At 35.4% G+C, this 19,992-nt stretch overlaps 1 protein-coding gene across 1 annotated transcript; it reads left to right on the top strand.

The window, feature by feature from the left end:
* Positions 1–12,615: 12,615 nt before the first annotated feature.
* LOC149771675 (uncharacterized) lies at positions 12,616–16,905 on the top strand. The gene has a single exon (XM_089948256.1). The coding sequence runs from the start codon at positions 13,470–13,472 to the stop codon at positions 15,465–15,467; it is 1,998 nt and encodes a 665-aa protein (XP_089804382.1). The 5' UTR covers positions 12,616–13,469; the 3' UTR covers positions 15,468–16,905.
* Positions 16,906–19,992: the final 3,087 nt, after the last annotated feature.

Raw genomic sequence — 19,992 nt, 5'->3', positions numbered from 1 at the left:
AGAGAGTATGTATGAATGCAATGGATATTAGTCCTGGGATTTCATTGGAAGACTGTTCAAGACAGTAAATATATATGCAAATGATTGTAGTTATGTAGAATTTCATTGGAAGACATAGTAAATATAGATGCAAAGGATAGTAGTCCGGGGATTTCACTGGCAAACAGAGTAGATGTTAATGTAAAGGATTGTACTCGTGTAGGATTTAAATGGAAGACAGAATAGATATAAATGCGAAGGATTGCAGTTCTAGGATTTCACTGCATTGAAAGGGGCAGCTCTATATTATTATTTTTAACAGAGGTTCGATTTGAAAGAGAATGATTTTTTGTACTTAAATTCACCATTTCATCCTTTTTCAGTCATGAGTGCTTTATTTTCAAGGAAAAGGGATCCAACTTCACAAACCTCTTCTGAATCTGCCAATGACCATTCGTTACGTGGTATTTTGAAATGATTGCAGTTTATATTAAAGGTCTACTATATATATTAGAAAGTTCATTTTTGCTAAATAACTCAGATATATGCATTAAAAATCCATATTTTAACTCACAGAGAAGAAAATGAAGATAATGTGTACATTTATCGATATTTTAAGGACAACGGTCCGCAATATTTTGTATACTTCCGGTGATAGTAGGATTTCCGGAAGTGACGCACTCTCCGTAAGTGTCTCAAGTTTAGCTATGTGGTGATGATGGCTGAATTTATTGATAATTTATGCCAAATTTGTCATGCTCATTTTCGTCGTGTGAGGAAGATGAACTCCTAGAAGATGGCGAGCGTAATGACTCTTAAGAAGATTCTGCTCGCCGAGGTTAGACAGTACCAATATAAGCCCGAACGAGACGAGAACGTGGACGATGATCCACCCTAAGCTAGAGATAACATAGTGCATAACGAGGCTGAGCAGCGCTTGGGCTATTCATTCTGGTAATTAATATTATCGTTATGGCAGTTATTATTATTATTTTTTCGTTAATGTTATTTCAATTTCATAATGAAAAGCGAATGGCACCAATTAGAGTGAAACTTGGATGTCTTCAAAGCAGATTTTCATGTGTGCGTAGTTCATCAGTAACTAGTGGTGTTAAAAGTTAAACACTTAAGACTCAGACTGTGAGGTGTTTAACTTAGTAACTTTATGACTCAAGTTCGTTCTTTTAAACCGTGATGAAATGCAGACCCCGAATGTACTTTGGGTGTGATTGCTTACTACTCTCCACCGATAGTAAAATTTAAGAATTTTATTAACAAGAAAAAGTAATCATAGACCTGGTGTATCCAGATGTTTAGCAAGCATATACTTTCTCTGTGGGTCTGGGTGTATAATACTAGTGGCAGACTAAGTATACAAATTTACGGGGAAACAAATCTTGAGAATAATACATTGCTAATTAAATGTTAATTATTGTGGTACAAAAGGTAGAACAAAAGCCTAACCATGCATCACATATACGTATATGTCATACCTTAACATGCAAGAACTTCTCATATATTTTATCCACAAGTTTGCCGTCTAACACAATAATGAATGATTGAGTGTATTTACCATGTATATTGGTGTACCTGTGAAAATTGCAGCAGTAAAGAAATAATTGAGACGTGTACATGCTGTAAAGAGATCAGTATGATTTTGAATGAGACTGAGTGAGTCAAGGTGAACTGTAGCATTGATCATCCAAGATTTCAGACAGTTTGCTTGGATGATTATGTCCTGGAAGCAGCATACCGTGCCTGTATTCAGGAGTATGGAAATTGCAAGATAATCCTGTCCGAGTACATGAACACTTGCAGGTAAAATATTCGTACAGTAGTTAAGTTGCTACCATCAGGGCCAATTTTGGGACAAATGACTACTTTATACTCGTGTCATGTAAACATTATGCTTAAAATTCCTTTTCATAAAATCCTTTATTGACAAAATGTATCAGTACTATCACTTTACTTGAGTGTGGAATTTTTACCCAAACCTTTCATTCTGATAATAGATCCTGTTGAAATCATTTGTCCATTATCTTGGAAATTCTCATGAAAAATTCTTTAATCCTCTATAATTTCATTTCATTAACAGAGTCTATACTATGACATTAAAAACATATTGCTGTCTGTTCACTTTTGATTCATTTAGCTTCCTAACACTGGCTGTAGTAAAATCTAATTTTATGCAAAAGGCCTTGACTCTGAAGACATGAAATAAGTAACAGAAAAATGGGATACATGAAATAACATAACTTTATTCAAGTTTAAAAATTTGCTGTATATTCTATTTTCAGTCATAATAGATACACGGCTGCATAGAGGTGGCAATAACTATCAACTAACAATGGCTTCCTGACCACTTCCTTCAGCACTGCCATCAATTCTTCAACATAGATTAAAGCTGTACCGATTAATCGGCCATACTCATAATCGGGCCGATTATTGGAACAATTGGTATAATCGGTATCGGCAGAAATAATCGGTGCCGATGTAAACAAATTTCCAAAAACTAAATTTAATCATAACAGTCATCTTGACATGGCTTGAATTTTAAATCAGAATTAAAAAGTGGAATTTAAGGAATAAACATTTGATTTGGAGGTTAATTCAAAGACAGTATATTCTTAAAAGTAAATACTTTTGAACACGCTTGCTGTAAATTACCGCTGATTGTCTGCTCACAACAAATTATCAATACCATGCATGCACTCAGCACAATCACAGCAGCCAACCAGCCAATGAGGTCTCGTGTGGCTGTTGAACTTCCAGCATACACATTACAATGATGGTGCTGGCTTTTAAAAGTTGTCGCCAAAATAAATCGCCAATCTTAATATTTTGTTGCCAATTTTCAAAACAATGTCGCCAGAATAAATAGTGAATATTTTTCCAGGACTATTAATGTAATAGGCAATTAAAATTGAAAAAGATGGGATAGTTATTACTTTATTGACAACAAGCAATACAGCCATAATATTACAAAATAAGTCATTATATGAATGTTTTGCACTACTTCCAGGGTCTTTACATTGTGCATAACCATTAGTGCATATGTCTAACTGTTGTCACCTGAAATAAACGTATTATCAAATGTAAAATATCTACTTTCCTTCAGTCCCTCTTTTTTAATAGAAACATCAGGTATTAAGCAAATCTATATTATGTATATTATTTTCCAAATAATAGTTTTGCAAGAAACTTTATTTAGATAATGACATTTTAAAAATAAAACCCTCTGATCGTACTTTGCAATGTAAGATAAGTGACATATAATGCGACCGTCGATTTCACGCATTCAGGAATTAAATGCCCACCACCAACACCCAACCCCCATTTTATGGCTAGCTTCACAAAGTACATCTCCGTCAACCAGGAGTTCAGAAATTTATTTTTGCCATGCTTTACATGCTTTACTTGTTAGCGAACTGCTTCCTAAATCCCTGGAATGATCACTGACTGCTATAGATGTTTTCTCAACAAGCAAATTATGATCTCCATTCCCACCAATGAAACTTACACGAGTCAACTTGAACTGGCATTAATATACCGTATATAAAAGCGTTGATTACCATCATTAAATTAAAAGAAGGAATGAAGAAACATATCACAGATCATATGTGCCCCAAAAAACTAATTCGGAATAAATACGTTATTTAGTAAAGAGTTTTATTTGCATATACGAGTTAACAAAAAGAAATAAGGTGGGATATAAAATGTGGGAAATAGTTATCACATGTATGGTAGCTTGAAACCACATTTGAACTGTTAACATAAATCCGCACCCATTTTAGGCTTGTTAGTCATAACAAACATAGGGCATGGTTTACTTGTCAATCAAATGATAGTGATTTCACTAACTGTAGAACAAGCGGTTTCTTGAAATAATCAGTCCGATAATCGGTATCGGCAATTTTAATAATCGGCTATACACGGTATCGGCATAATCGGCAAAAAGTGACATCGGTACAGCTATAACATGGTCTGAAATTTTGTTTACCCAAGTAATTCAAGAAACTGAATATGTCATTCACTGTCTATATTCACACTGACAATTTACCAAAGTTAATTAATGGAAATGGAAACAAGACTTTATTAGTATTCAATTTAACGTACATATAAATCATAGTTTAATTAATTAATAATAATATTTTTTCTTCTGATATATGATTTTGAATATGTGCTACAAATAAGACTGTGTTAGCTTTGTTTTGATCAAATCTTTCAAGTTTGAGTTGCTTTGCTTTAGTTAGTTTCTCCCTGCTGTGTGTGTATGTACAGGGCTGGAGAGGAGGGGCCAGAAATATTAATGGGGTGTGTGTGACTGTATTCTTAGTGATATATTCACTGTCCTACTTTAATATAACTTTAAACATAGAACTGTTATATATGTGCTTGTATATGAGTTTTATCAAATGGTATCATTCATTGTAGTAAACACTGCGATATCTACTTACCCTTGGCTACATGTCACTTATCAAAATATTGTGTGGGTCTCATATTCTCTCAGATCCATTTCTGTCCTGTAAATGCCCGTCTGTAATAATAGTGTCCACATCCATAATGTGGTTCTGCAGTTTTTTATGGCTCTAGAAAGTCCCTCTTTCTTTATGTGGTAACTAATCTTCGCTTCATTGTTCTGAAGAAAAAGACAAAAAACGTGTGAAGCAAAATTAACATTACAGTGTGACCCCACTATAGCGCGCTCCGTTATAACGCGGTTGTGGCTTGGCTCCCGAAATTTCATATACATGTATTTTTCATGTGCACAAAAGAAAATCTTAAAAAGTACGAAAAAAACGTAAAATGTTGCTTATCATTTTGGGGAAGAGATCGCATATGAATAATACAAGACGATCGTGGCCTGGCTCCTGAAATTTTATAAGTATTTTTCTTGTACACAAAAAAGTATTTTTATCGTACACGAAAAAGTATTTTTTTCTTCTTCTTAAAAGTAAGAAGAAGAAAAAACGCATAAAAAGTTTCTTCTGGGATTTCGTAGGTCTTCGCCAAAGTCGCAAAATTGGATTGTTTTTCCTTATTGGCTGCAAAACATACCATGTGGTTTTTTTATTTGTTGGCGACATTGATGGCTGTTTACACTTTTATATACAACCATTGGTTTGGAGTGCAGAAATTCAGAGGCCCCATGAAAGGAAGCCGTAAACTGGATATAAAATGCACTGAAATTTATCTATTGTTACATAAACAAATTATTTGTCCATACTGACAAACCGTTTAAACAGTGCACTGTTATATCATAATCCGCTCATCCTGACATCTGGCATGAGTTCTGTATGTTGTGAAATATCCACTTTTTTGTTGTTGACATTTCTGGTAACGGAGATCAACCGGACGATGCATTGTCTCGTAATCTATCTTTCATCGGATTTTCGGCCGCTCGCTAGTAATTAATATATTTACAAAGACTGACATTTGTATGTGGATGGTAATAAAATTCCTCTTCGTTTCACTCAGAATTAAATCCGTCAAAACGCTTACGTTTTCTGTAATAATCCCTGTCATCAGAACACCTGCGTGTCTATCGTCCGTTGACCCTTTGTTAATTTTCAGACGCATGCGTGGAAGGCAGCATCACGCTATTACCACAAATGTGAAAAAAGAAAATACATCTTACTTATTGGTTTATTCAGTAGGCATGAAGGGACAGTAACTAGAATAGTATAAACGACGGCCAATTCCTTTTTAAAAATGTACCCAGATAAAATAGTTTGCTGAAATTTCAAAGGAAACAGATTACCTTTGAAGCACCGATTGTTATGAAAACGTACTGAGCAAATGGAAAATTCAATCATGCAATACAGTTTTTTGATGTTGCCGCCACAATAAAAAATGGGCATTCGTTTGGTTCTCCAAAGCTGTCCTTTAGTGGTGACTTTAATAGCACAGACACCCTTCATCAAAGAAAGCCGACTACAATCTTTCAATAACAGCGAAGAACTTTTCTTCAAAGGAAGTCAGTACCAAACTTTAAAAAAAAGTGATGGAATCTGATGGATTTTTGCATTTTCCAATGTGACTGGAACACGTTAACTGTGCTGTAAAAGTTTCCTTTTTGTAGGGAAAAAGTTTATGCCAACGGCGGCTTAAAACGCAAACTAACTTTTACCGACTTGGAAAGTACTTTACAGTAAGTGTGCTTCGGCATTCGCTACGTGATTGTGCTATGTTTTTCCACTGAATTCAGACCAATATGACCTGTTACAAAATTAATGAATATTTTAAAGCTGTGTGTGCATATTTTCGATGGAATCACTTGTATTGTGGATGATGAGGTTGGCAGGTGAGTACATGGTGTTGATACTCTATTCATGCTATACATTAGACATTTATATATAAACAGGATTCACGTATATGTACCATTTCATGGTTCTCTAAATAAAGTAAACTATTATATTATGTCTTCCGTTTTCACTACAGGTGTATTTCTCATTTAATATGCATCAATTCAAGATGGTAACTATGCCGACGAAGCACGTATTTTACCGCCCGCATTTATTACCCACCCCACCCCCAATTTTGTTTTTGGGGGGTACATTTTCTTCAGCTAACTGACTTTGTTGCATATAACACGGTTCGGTATATAACGCGGTCGGGTTTTATGGCTCCCAACTACCGTGTTATAGCAGGGTCACACTGTACTTCTATTTCTTGAAACGTGACATCATCTGTACATAGCTTAGATGTGTTTACCAACAATTTAAAAATGGACTTATGCATAAGTAACATTGACAACTAAGCTAATTTTCTTGCATGAGTGTCATGTATGAATGCTGACAAGTACATGAAAGTTTGCATCGCCTCTGCTCCTTCTCTTTACTTGCTGGACATTTAATTCACAACCTGTGTAGTAAGTGAAATTTTAGACGTGTATACTGATCGTGGTTTTCACACAGATGAGTATATCTCATGAATATATGTATCAATTAAATAATTTAAAGTGTATCATTGCTAGATAGTAACAAGTTGACAAGTGCTTGGTCTACCAAGTCAAATGATTACATAATCATACTGAGCTTAGTTATTACAATGTTATATGTTTTGTTTGCTTGTTTTTTTTCTCTTGAGTATCATATCAGTCTGACATTGAACAGCAATACTGCATGATGGTGCATGTAGTCCCTGTAATAACAGTATGAAAAATGTGTTTCATGCCTTTGCAGTAGATATGGTAGTCACACATGAAGTCTTTTGCATGACTGAATAATAGTTGACAATTGCATCAAATCTTTTTGCTTACTTTTACAAGTAAGGAATGGTCATAAAGTTTGACATATTACCAATACATTGTAGTTTTTCTCCAATAAAAAATTACATGACTTACTTACTGACTCGTATGCTGATATAACTTGTGAGGCCTTAGAAATTCATATGAACTTTGAAGCTATACAAACCATGTAAACAGGGAATGAATGGAAGGTTCACAAAGACATCAAAATGCACCACAGGATACGTCACACCATCTACAGTCTTCGGTTCTCTCTAGTGCATTATCTTCCTTATGCTGGTTCACATAATTCTCATTCAGTACCTAACAGAAAGGTGTATATATAGGAGGTGACATCTTTACACTGACAGCATTGCAGTATCTAATAAAATCTTATTAACTATGGTTCTGTACATATTATGAATAATAATACCATAAACTCCACACTGAAAGGATATTATTATTCACACACAACAAGCAATGGGATGTGGGTTCAGGCCCGGCCCTAGGGCATGACAAATGTCGCAACCACCTTGGGATCCGTGCTAACTCGCAATGCAATTTTTTTGCTTGTGGCCCTGCACTCGTCACTTGCTGCCTTGGGCCAGGCCTGTGTGGGTTTGATTCTGACCTCGACCGTCATCCAATGACACAGTTGTGTATATTCTGGCAAACAAGGTAATTTTCTCCCAGTGCCTCAACATGAAGGGGTAATTAGCCTTTACAATTAAATACAATCAATACATCAAGTATTCACAACATTTTGGCTTTAGCATAAAACTTGTTTTGTTGTTGTTGTTGTTGTGAGAGTTAACGCCATTTTTCAGCACAAGACAAGCTATGCATGACGGCCAGTATTAATGGTGGAGGAAGAACCCGTGAAAACCCCAGGAAGAACCACCAACCCACGAGAAGCTACTGGCAAGCTTTGTCACATACCCACATTAGCCAGATCCTAGACTCAAACCCACGTAGTCAGAGGCGAGATGGCAGTGACCCGTAACGGACAGCGCTTTAGAAAACTCGGGGCCCCTAAACTTGTATTGTCATTATTATTGTTGTTGTACAGGCATGAAATATGCATCGACATGCAAATTCATTTTTTTTGGGGGGGGGGGATTAATAATGGAGGAGTGGGCAAAACTAAAATCCAAGAGACACACACACACACACACTCATCATTGTAAAGCAGGATTCATTTTGGGGGGTACGGGAAGGTTATTATGATTTGCAAACACCCTCCCACTAAAATCGCCGTCTCCCACTGATCGTTCTTTTGCTAGGTATGCTTTTGGCGAGGGGTAGGGGCTGACAACCAATAATATAGCAAGATAAAGCTGTATAAATATTTTACCCTCGCTAGCTCTCGCTTCTGTACAAGCTTCTCTCAGTCTACATGTTGTTAGCCCTGCCGTAACCCTTGGTTTTTGTTGATCTGGTGTTCACGTACTCAGTTGTCTGGCGAGAAAACACGCTTGGTACTGCATTTCACAGGAGTCTTCTGATGGTCGTAGTACAAAGTGACTCTAATTTTTTAGACGGTATCGAAATCGTCTTCCCTGAAATGGTCACTGCAGACCATCACGTCTGTCACTTGTCTGATAACGCACTGTACCAGCTATTGAATGCAACTAACAACGAAAGTAGAAATGCACAGTTCCCTAGAGCACGTCACTTCCGCTTTGTCTTATTTTTGCCGGGCGCCTAGGCTCGTGGAATTATGGAGAACTCGCCCTGAGAGAACTCATCCCAGGTGTCAGGAGAAGTCGCCCCATGTTGGTCGGAGAAGTCGCCCCAAGGATAATATATACTAATTCTGAGATGCCGCCACATGGTTATTAAGGCTTTATTTATTGTTGTTTTTCTTCAGCTTAATAACTTATTAAATCAATAAAATTTTCAACGGAGTGAAGACATCAGATCATCAAGACGTAATTCAGTTAAACCATTTCAGTATTTCTAACTCGGGTTTGTTTCTATTAATTAAAAAGGGTGCTCGCTGATATAATTTAGATATTACTAAAATAAGAGGGCAAGATTAATTTTCATTGAAAATAGTTAAATCAACTGTTACAATGAACGGTCTGCTCTTGGATGGATGGAGATAATAACTTATGAGGGAAAATAGAAAACGACGTGTGTGGGGTGGAATAATTGTGATTAAAAAAACAACACAAACGCATACAATTATGCGCAATTTGTTTCGCATTTAATTTATTCTTCTTCAGGCACGAAACGTTTTGAAAGAACCGGATGATGTCTTTTATTGTAAAACAACAATTACGTCATTACGTAACGTCATAAATGATATACATCGTCTTAACAATTATATATAATTTTAGTAATGAGTGTTCCAAACTCATCACTGTTAAAGGACTGAAATTCCATCAATTAAACAATGTCTCTATTTTTTCCCCACTTACAACTAGGATAAGCTCTCAAAAGATTCTTTTTCCTAAAACATAACTTACATTATTAACCAATCCTGGTCAGCCAAACCCATATATGCTTTATTTTATATTCAACCATTTCCAGGCTGGTTCCTATTTTTCATATCATTAGTACCGTGTGTCTTTGTGCGATACAAAACTCGATGTTTTATAGTCATTATTTTCATTAATGATGAGGCATTTGAAATAATACCTTTAAAAATCACATCTAGAAGATTAAATTTATCACATAAACGAAAGTTGTGTGAGTACACTAGTAGGCCTATAAGCTTGACCTTGTATTTGAACGATTTTGCACTTGTTTGCTTTATCGTTGTTTTGAATTGGCGTGTAATAATGTACTATGTAACAACTACAAGGGGCCCCGAGTGGCCGAGTGGTCTAAAGCGCTCACCGTTACGGATCACTGCCATCTCACCTCTGTCTGCGTGAGTTCGAGTCTCAGGCTCGGCTAACGTGGGTACGTGAGAAAGCCTGCCAGTAGCTTCTCGTGGGTCGGTGGTTCTTCCCGGGGTTTTCCAGGGTTCTTCCTCCACCAATTATACTGGCGGCCATGTATAGCCTATCTTGTGCTGAAAAATGGCGTTAAACCATACAACAACAACAACAGCAACTACAAAGGAGGACATTTCTCTCCTTTCTCGTGCGACCCATTTATGAATAAACGCTGTTATTTCAAGCTACATTTCGCGTAGCATAATAAATTTGGCACCGATGTTTAACCTCAGGCATTCGACTTTGTATGCATATCCAAAGTTTGGCTTACTATTATACCTTTAAGGAATGCCAGACCATTTTCCAATGTTACTGCTCGTTATGGACTTGATCGCGCCCACTTAACATGCATGAACAACGCGCTGAATAAAATACTACCTTCTTACTGGCCAACTGAAAATAAGTTAAAAATAAAATCCAGGACGTCATTTTATTTTAACCAATGAGAGAACAGTATTCCATTCAGTGGGACCTCACTTGCATATTAAGTGGGCGCGATCACCATTTAAAATTTTTGATCGAAATTCTGTTTAAATTAAAAAACAAAGCAGCATATCTGGGGGACCCAGTGAAACATAAAAACACTTTTATTCTTTGGCTGGGGAGGGGGGCATCTGTCTGGTGCCAAAAAAAAAAAAAAAAAAAAAAAAAAGGATCACCGCCGAACAACTTGACCACCTGGATCAATGATCATTGATTTTGCCAGTTCACTGCAATAAATAGCTATGCTATCATTGTCAAAATCAAAGTCTCCTGGAATAGACGATAGTGAGAAATGTTTTGCTGCTTTATTGTTTTTGGGTAAATTTATAAATTACCGTAAATACTCTTTTAATACATATATAAGTAGTACGCAATCTCAGATTGCTGTAATATTTAACTTAGGTCTGATCGCCACTCAATGAAGAGATTAAGGCCACCAATTCCGGCAACTGCTATAAAAAGTTCATTACATGTAGTAATGCTACCAGCTCCGGCTTCTGCTCTCCACAGCTTACCTCCCTGAAACTTCGTTAATGCATTTTATCTCACTGAAATGGGGCGTGCATACCGCACACAAAATCTCAATTTCCATAATAGACAATGCCTCGACCAATGCTTTTTCAATCAATGTCTTTGGAGTTACTCCCAATTCTGACCAGAGATACGTCTGGAATAATTTTTATATCAGCGAAACAACTTCTTTAATTTTATACTGCATCCTATTTTGTCTTTCCTTAAAATGTCTGCATCACTTACTGATGTAATCCATTTCTTCAAAGCCAAGTCACTTTTCAATTGTACTTGAGAAACGGTCTGGTTAAAATTGTTTAAACTTTTTTCTTGTTATTACATATGTTCATGAATTTTTCTTTTATTTTTGTTAAGTATTTATTTCGATTTTAATTGCTACTACTTTTTTGTAAATGGCTTCTTATATTTCCATTACTTCGATAGTGGACTCTCTCTCTCTCTCTATCTCTCTCTCTGTCTCTCTGATGTAGTCTTTTAATTATTTCGATAGAACAAATCTTTGCATTTGCCGTCCATTCTTTATTTAAAGATTTCGTTTGTGATTGCAGCAACATATATATTTTCTGCAGGTCTTGAAACTCATGACTCGTGTTTGCTTGGCGGAACGTATTGCTTGATACAGTTTCTAAACTGGAAAAGTATCGTTTCTTGTTATCTTGATTTTTGTAAGTTAATGCATATTCATCACCTGTTTACATCTCTCACAATAAGATGTTACCTTTGGCTCTTTATTACAGTTTTCGCATATAGGGACTTCGTTTTCGGATTCCTTTTCTTCTATATTCTCTTCATCTTTTTGAAGTAGACACTGGTCGGAAGGAAACGTTGCCCACATTGTGGGATGTCAATATTCGTCCAACTCAATGGACGTTGAAACTTAGAATATGGTCTTGCTTAGGAGATGTGTGACTCTTTAAATTTGAAGTTATTATATTTATTGACTAGAATAAAATTGGCAGTTGAAAAAGAAAAAAAGATCAGTTTTTATGTATCTCCCATTTATAAAATCAATCCAAATGAAAAAATCCAAAACTTTGAAGCCTTTATATTTTACCCTTGATGCAAAAGCAACTACCAAAACGCTCAGCTTTAAGGAGACACTAATGCTGCTTAAGCTAAACAGTAATGAAAACAATGTTACGATCTTTGCATCCAATAAGTCTTCTTTATAATTTTCTTAATAAAGTATGCAAATAAATATTTGACTTGTAACACTATATTGATCAGATCTACGCATGTAAGCTAGCTGGTTCACTTTCTTCTTAAATCTCGTTTATTTTAATTAACATTACATATGCTTTTCCATTTTACAAAACATGTTTGAGAAATCCCAAAGATAGAAACAAATCAAGTAGGAAATCATTTCTTTTTTAACTGGAATAAACATTAATTATTCATTTGGAATTGAATAAGACATTGTCATTGATAGCTGGTGCTTATTTTCTATTATCAGAAAATGAACCATCGTCTAATATTAGAAATGCATTGTCTAATATTATAACATTTTTTATATCTTGTTATAAAGTAGGTTATTGTCGAATGTTATGGATAAAAAATTCCTCTATTATGAAATAGGATATTTTTCTACTGTTATAAAGTAGGTTGATATTCTGCAATTAGAAACTAGGTTGATTGATTTTACTATTACAAGATACGCTGATTGTTTTTCATCCGAGAAAAGCGCCTGAGTTTGTAATAACATGAACTTAATCGCTACTGTTAGAAAATGATGTATAATATTATAAAAATGCATTTTGTAATGTCATAAAATTATGTTTTGTTCCAATATTAGAAAATTACCATTCTATATATTAGAAAAGTAACTTTGCAATCTTCTAGAAGCATTTTGTCTGAAAATCTACTTGATACTAGAAAAAGCTTATTTTTCCACAACTGTTGACCATTATTTATGACGATACGTATGCTTGTTCATGAGCAAATAATTGAATATATGAAAGTAACCTTTGTACAAAGTAATATATGATTTTTATGTAAATGTTTGACATTTCAGGCAGATTTTAGAAATAAGCTGAATACTTTGTGTATATAGTGCATTACATATAGACGATAACCATCAAGTTGGTGCTTTTTTGAAGTAAACCGATTTACTTCAGTGTAACATGTTATCATATAATGATTCACACGTAGGTAGTCAGCAGTCTATTTTGAATTTTGTGGGCGGAGTCTAAGATTCGTCATTCATGATAATTACCTATCGCATGTTGTGCCTCGTTCTGAACACTGCACTTTACACCAAGGTCGTGTAAGGTGAATAGAAGATTTCTTTTCACTTTGCATCAAATATGGCGACCGCCACACATTTCCAGTCGAACTGTGGAATTTGCCTTCAGTCTTACAAAAGGCCCAAAATATTGCCATGTTTTCATAGCTACTGTGAAGCGTGTTTATCGTCACACATATCCAAAGCAAAACCAGATTCCAAGTTTCAATGTCCGCTGTGTAGGACAGATATTAACATTCCGGAGGGTGGGGCTGGTTCTTTTCAGACCAATTTCTATATCGAGACAAAAGAGGAAGAGAAATTAGAAGAAACGGAATCCGAAGAAATTGCTTCTTTATGCGAAAACTGTGATGATGAACCAAAGCCGAAGGCTACATCTTACTGTGAGGTATGTGAACAGAAAATCTGTGATGAATGTACCCAACTCCATAAAAAACTCAGAATCACAAGAGAACATGAACTGACCAGTTTGAAAGTTATTAAGAACAAAAAGCGTGACCAGCCAAAGTGTTTTAATCATGAGTCAAACGTTGTCAATGGTTATTGCTTAACTTGTGAGAAGTTTTTATGTCCTTCATGCGAAGATGCGGTTCACGACCTGCATAAAATAGAGCCGATCGATGTTGCTGCAAAGATCAAACGAACTATTTTGAATAAAGAATGGATAGCAAGTGAAAGGTTTTGTTCTAACGAGAGGATACTCAAGATTATATCAAAGAGAGAGTCCATCATTGAAGAAATGGAAAGAAAAGCGAAAGAGGATTTGCAAGAAAGAGCAGAAGAGATTAAAATCAAAATTGATGCTGGCGTTAAGAAGATAGAAGAGGATATCATGAAAATATGTGAGGGTGAGAAAGAAAAGTTGCAACAAGTGAGAGCAGATATTGATAGCACCAATGAAAAATCAATGACTTTGAAGAAATGGATTACATCAGCGAGTGATGCAGAAGTTTTAAGGGATTGCAATAGGATTCTATTTGAAGTGAAGGAAGTCAATGCATCTTCGCCAATGAATATTGCAGACACAAATCTGGTCACATTTAAAAGAAAAGAAGAAGACAAAGACGAAGACTTTGAGTGGGAAAAAATCGGCGAGGTTGTTACTAACAAAATTACATCGTCGATTATGGAAATGGAAATAATGAGTGCCTTTTGTACACCCGATTTTGGTGACATAAAATGCATAATACAGTGCCAGCGAGGAGAGGTTTGGATATCAGAGGCCGGAACTAAAGGTCTTACCATGTTCAATGAGCGGGGCTCAGAGCATAAGAAAATGTTAAACCATTTTGAGATAGCATCTGTTGCAATTGGAAACGATGGCATTCTGTTCATATCTGTACAAAACGAGAAATCAATCTATAAAATTAGCGAAAACAAAAAATCCTCAATATACTGCACGTTATCGTCTATTCCCGGTGACCTAGCGGTTTTTGACAATGGAAATATTGCTGTTTGTTGCAATGTTCCACCAAAATTATTGATCATCAACGAAACTGGTAAAGTTATAAGACAGTATGCACCACGGGGGTCCATGTTTAGGACACTACTTCATGTTGCTGTGTGTAAATTCACAGACATTCTCGCAGTATGTGCACAAGACACCAACCCTTCCACCGGACAGTTAGGCAAGGCTGTTGACAGTTGGCAACAAGCAGTACCAAATCCTAAATCTGCAACATCGGTAAAAAATGTTAATTCTGGCTTTAATTTTTCTTCACCAGCTCCAGCAGCAAGTTTTCAAGAACCATTCAACTTAAAAGGCATGAAAGGAAACATTTTCTTGTTCGATCAGAAAGGAAACATGATGTCCAAAAGCAACCACCAAGTTTATGATTTGATCTTTGACCATCATGGTCACTTGCTTGTTTCCCTTGATGAAGGTAATATAAATGTTTTGGACAACAAGGGCAACATCCTGGCTTGCCTGAGACCACATGGAGGTGATTTTCTATTTGGAAAGATAGCCGTAGTTTCGTTCAGTCAACTGTGGATTGGGCAGTCTGGACGAATCAACGTGTTCAAGTATCCAGATGTTAGCAGCATACACCACGGATAAAGATCAGACGATTAAATCCAAAGATTTTTCATGTAATATAATTACAGTCAACTAATCTCATCTAGGAGCCTACAACATGTTTGAAAGACTTTGATGAGACAGTTAAGCCACTGGCTAACATGTTAAGAGACTTCAGTGAGAAAATTAGGCAGTAGATAAAGGAACTGCACCGGTTGTCTCATTCATCCGGTTATTGTACGTTTATTGTTTGTAATTCTGAGCATTATTGTTGAACTCGAATGATGACAAATTAACACTGAATTTGATATGCAATTTGACTTTGCAATTAGGATAAATACTGCATAGATTTAAGAATGAGTAATTATCACAAAGTAACCAGTTTATGTGCATTGTATGTACATAGCAATTCATACTTTTTCAACACACTTGCTTTGACGGTTGACTATAATGTTATTTGGTTGGGAATTAATAAACAAAACGAAAAAAAACTTCTGTATATTAAAACAAAACATTCATGCAATTGGAATAAATAAATGAATAAAAAGTTAACGAAATAACCCAGCATTTATTCCTAATAACATCTTTGCAAGTTTGGACATCATTATCGACTATTATTGTTTGAAGATGGAAAGTCCTCAAGAAAAAATGAAGGAAAGAAAGATTATTTTTAAATGTCACTTGCAGACTTATACTTAAGTTTGCCACAAAGGTGGAAAAAAACCTTGTACTAAATCGATGCTATCAATTAAATACAAATGAAAGATTGTTAATAAGATTTTAAAGTCTCAATTGAAAAAATCGAAACATTATTGACATGTCCAGCTGAATACTCCCACAGCAGAAGCATTTTAGTCTGGTCTTATTTGAAAGGGCTAGTTGCAAGTTAACACTTGACAGCATACATCAATAGTTTCTCCAGTTACCTCGCTTTAGTAACTCTACACACGAATATGGTTTTGTTTAAAGTACGTAAGGCACTATGTTACTCTTGAGAACAACCGATTCCATCTGGTATTCAAGCACCCCTTTTGTAGTCAAAACTAAAATGCATTCTTTTAGTTTACATGCAAAGAAAATTAACCTAACCTCAAAAGATGCATGTACACCTCAACTGGCTGATTATCGGCAATGACGAATGTGTTATGACATCTTTAGACCTATCTTCAGCAAATCTCTTATACTTTACCGGTCATTTAGGCGTTAATAACTCATTCTCTCTAGTGTAAATTTTGGTCCATTATTCATCCGTAAGCATGTGCTGTCCATAAAAGTATAAATACCAGATTACCTTTTGTCTTAGTCAATAATGTGTGATCCAAGCTAAGTCTTGTTTGTTTTGTCACCGATATTTTTCTTCGTGACATTTTTTACATATCCAGAATTTTAAAACGCATAATTCTTCTAAAGAAAAGTAGTATGTATATAATGTAACTGATATATCACAGAAAGTTGAGAAAATAAAAACTTCACTTACAGATATCGGAATACTAATTTGTTTACAGACAGCGAACCAGTCATACTTGGGAGGGTGATTAAACGTAGAGTACTCGATATTTTTGGATGTACACATTGGATAGTAAATGGATTTATTTTTTTCCATTATTAATTTCAAAACTTCAGTCTGTGTACTATGTATACTATTTAATTATTTACGTCTAGTTTGATATCCTGTATTTAATTTCATACTGACTAAATGACCTATAAACTTTTGTTGCTAGGCGATGTTATTAGGTGCAAACAAGGGTCCTCTCGATTTCACAGTACGAGGTTAAAAGAAATTATTTTCAAATAACACCTTTTTAAGTCTGGAACAAAATATTTAGACTAAAATCAGTGAAAAGATGCATGGTTTGTATACAAATCTAATGCATATTTTATTGTTTTTATTTTTAATATATTAACATTATCTTTTGGCGGAGAGGCAATCAGTTAGTGGTCTGAACACTATAGGGGTGGGTTAATGTGTGTATATGTGACAAGTATGAGCATCTCTGCATCTGTTATAGTGTTGTAAGTTGATTTATGATAACTTACAATACAGGTAATCATTTTCGAAATAATTAAGAGCTGACACAAGTGAAAATGCAAAGAACAGTAGGGGGGAGGGACGTAATAACGAGTTATGGCAGCCTAGTAACAACTACCATATCCATCAGTTGTTACACTTGCTTTCTCCACGTAAGACTGACGTTTCAGTTCTTAAAGACCCTCTGTTGATCATGATTATTTGCCACTAATATCCACATGAACTGTTATACATTTATATTTGCACTACATATATTTATATTTACACTACAGGCACAGTTAACAACTTCTTCCTGAGATGTAAGAAATTAAACACTCAAAACATCTTGGCACTGTTTTGCTAAATACGGTATACGATACAATGCGACTGTTCCAAACATCGTGGAATGATTTAAAATGTGATGGATTAAAGTCGTGTTGAGTGGTGCTTATCAAAGCGAGGTGAGCAAGCAATAATTCGGCACCGGCTATCGATTAACATGTGTATCAGTCTCCTTGTTTGATAAGATATAGCCTGCGTTGCTTCACTTGATTCCATCACAATCACTTGAAACTTTGCTTGATAACTCGCACATCACATGACTGATACTTGCTTTGTATAAACATATCTAATAAAACAGAAGTTCGTTACCCCCCCCCCAAAAAAAAAAAAAAAAAAAAAAATGCGTACAAAGGACTTACCTTTTGGAGTTCAAATGGGTCCAGAAAAAAAGCACGGATACTTTTAGGTTTATGTTCTTCTCATGTTTGTTGTGTATGCGTATCTAATACACAAATTATTTTTTATATATTTTTTTAAAGATATTGACATAATGTTATGTGGGAAATGTATTAGTGCTGCGATCCCTACACGGATAATCTATTCCGTTTCGTTTTAACATTGATGTGACAAAACTTAACACAATAGAAAATGGATTATCAGATAATTTGGATTGTATATTGTCTGTTTGAGGAGAGATATTAATTTTCTTTCTTGCTGGCGAACACAAATACGTCATTTCTTACAACAAGGGAGTTATGTGGTCACAACATCATACATATGGATAAATTCAGGAGCTTTAAATATGTCATCTAAAGATGAAAATAGAGCGTCGAGAAGGAATACGAACATGCCCAGTAAATCAGGTACTCCAAATTGTCAGAGGTTAAACTGAGTAGGTAACAAACAGGGTTGTATTCCAATTATCTTGCAAAATTACTCCAATTAGTGTAGTATAGGTGTGATAAACATTTGGTAATTGCATTATCAGTATTTATTCACCCACCCCACCCTCAACAAGCATCTGGGATGGTATGAGAGAGAGAGAGAGAGAGAGAGAGAGAAACACGAGATTCTATTAATATCCATTTCGAAGAGAAATCGCTATAGAATTTTAGTAAGTAACACTTCTCGTACATTAAAACGAATCACATAGTACCCACAACCGCATCCGAGCAAATACATTAAGACGAATTACATGGCACCCACCACATCATCTGGGCAAATAGATCAATATAGATCATGCCTTATTTCGAGAAGATTAATTTGAAAAACTTCCATTTGATTACACATTTGTGTAGCGCATTCGTCAATATGTTAGGTATACGAATGCTTCAAAAAATTTCATGTTGAAACATCTATGTATCAAACACATTAACATTGACAGAAAAAGGTGATTAGGATCAAGATGAATGAAATTAATACTTCCATGGTATGTTAAACTATTGTCAGCTTGACATATATCTCAAAACTGTATTTGTGCCCTTTTTCCTGTGCAAATTTAGATGGTACTTACATCACACTGAATAGAAACTGTTGTAATAGCAATATACGTTGGTCATTTTGTCTCATTGTCTGAATTCAGTTTAGCAGCTGCTTCCCTCGCACAACACGTGCTAAGCTTGAATTGTGGAATTGGTTGAATTTGTATACGAGTTTTGAGCACATTAGGATGTGAGCATTTATTAAGACATGTGCGGGTGTTATGTTGAATACTGCATGTTGTATATTTATCATTTTTATATCTATGCATAAACTTACAGATTGATGTACTGTATCACTTAGCCTCCTGTTTTCTTGAAATTGTTTAGAGTGTTTGTGACAGTGATGTGATCATTTAAGTCATCGCATCCATAGTCAGAACTTTGCAAGTCATTGGAATCTTAGATCTTTAAAAGCATTGGTTGAACTATAACCAGACATACTCTCGATTGATTATATTGCAATTAACACTGCTTTGCAGCCATTTTGTTTTCACCAACAACAAAGCTGACATGAGATATATAAATGTATGGCATCTGTCTGTTTATTAGTCTGTTCATTACACTTTCAGTTCAAGGGCATGATTCCAAATCCATACACTTACAAGACTATTAGACCAGACATGCCTTTCGGAGTTCGTGGTTCTTCAGTTTCAGTATGTATAATGTGTTTATCCATTACCTGTCCATCCATCCATGCATCCATTATCTTCGCTTTCATTTGCACTGCCATAAAGAAAATCTTAATATGTCCTAATACAAACTATCGAGGATGATTGCCTAAGTGCCTTGTATTAGT

The sequence above is a fragment of the Sinohyriopsis cumingii genome, unplaced genomic scaffold (assembly GCF_028554795.1).
Source record: "Sinohyriopsis cumingii isolate HCF-2022 unplaced genomic scaffold, ASM2855479v2 utg001742l, whole genome shotgun sequence".
Classification (NCBI taxonomy): Eukaryota; Metazoa; Mollusca; class Bivalvia; order Unionida; family Unionidae; genus Sinohyriopsis; species Sinohyriopsis cumingii.
Note: the sequence above shows the minus strand (reverse complement) of the source record. Positions and strands in the feature narration are given on the sequence as shown.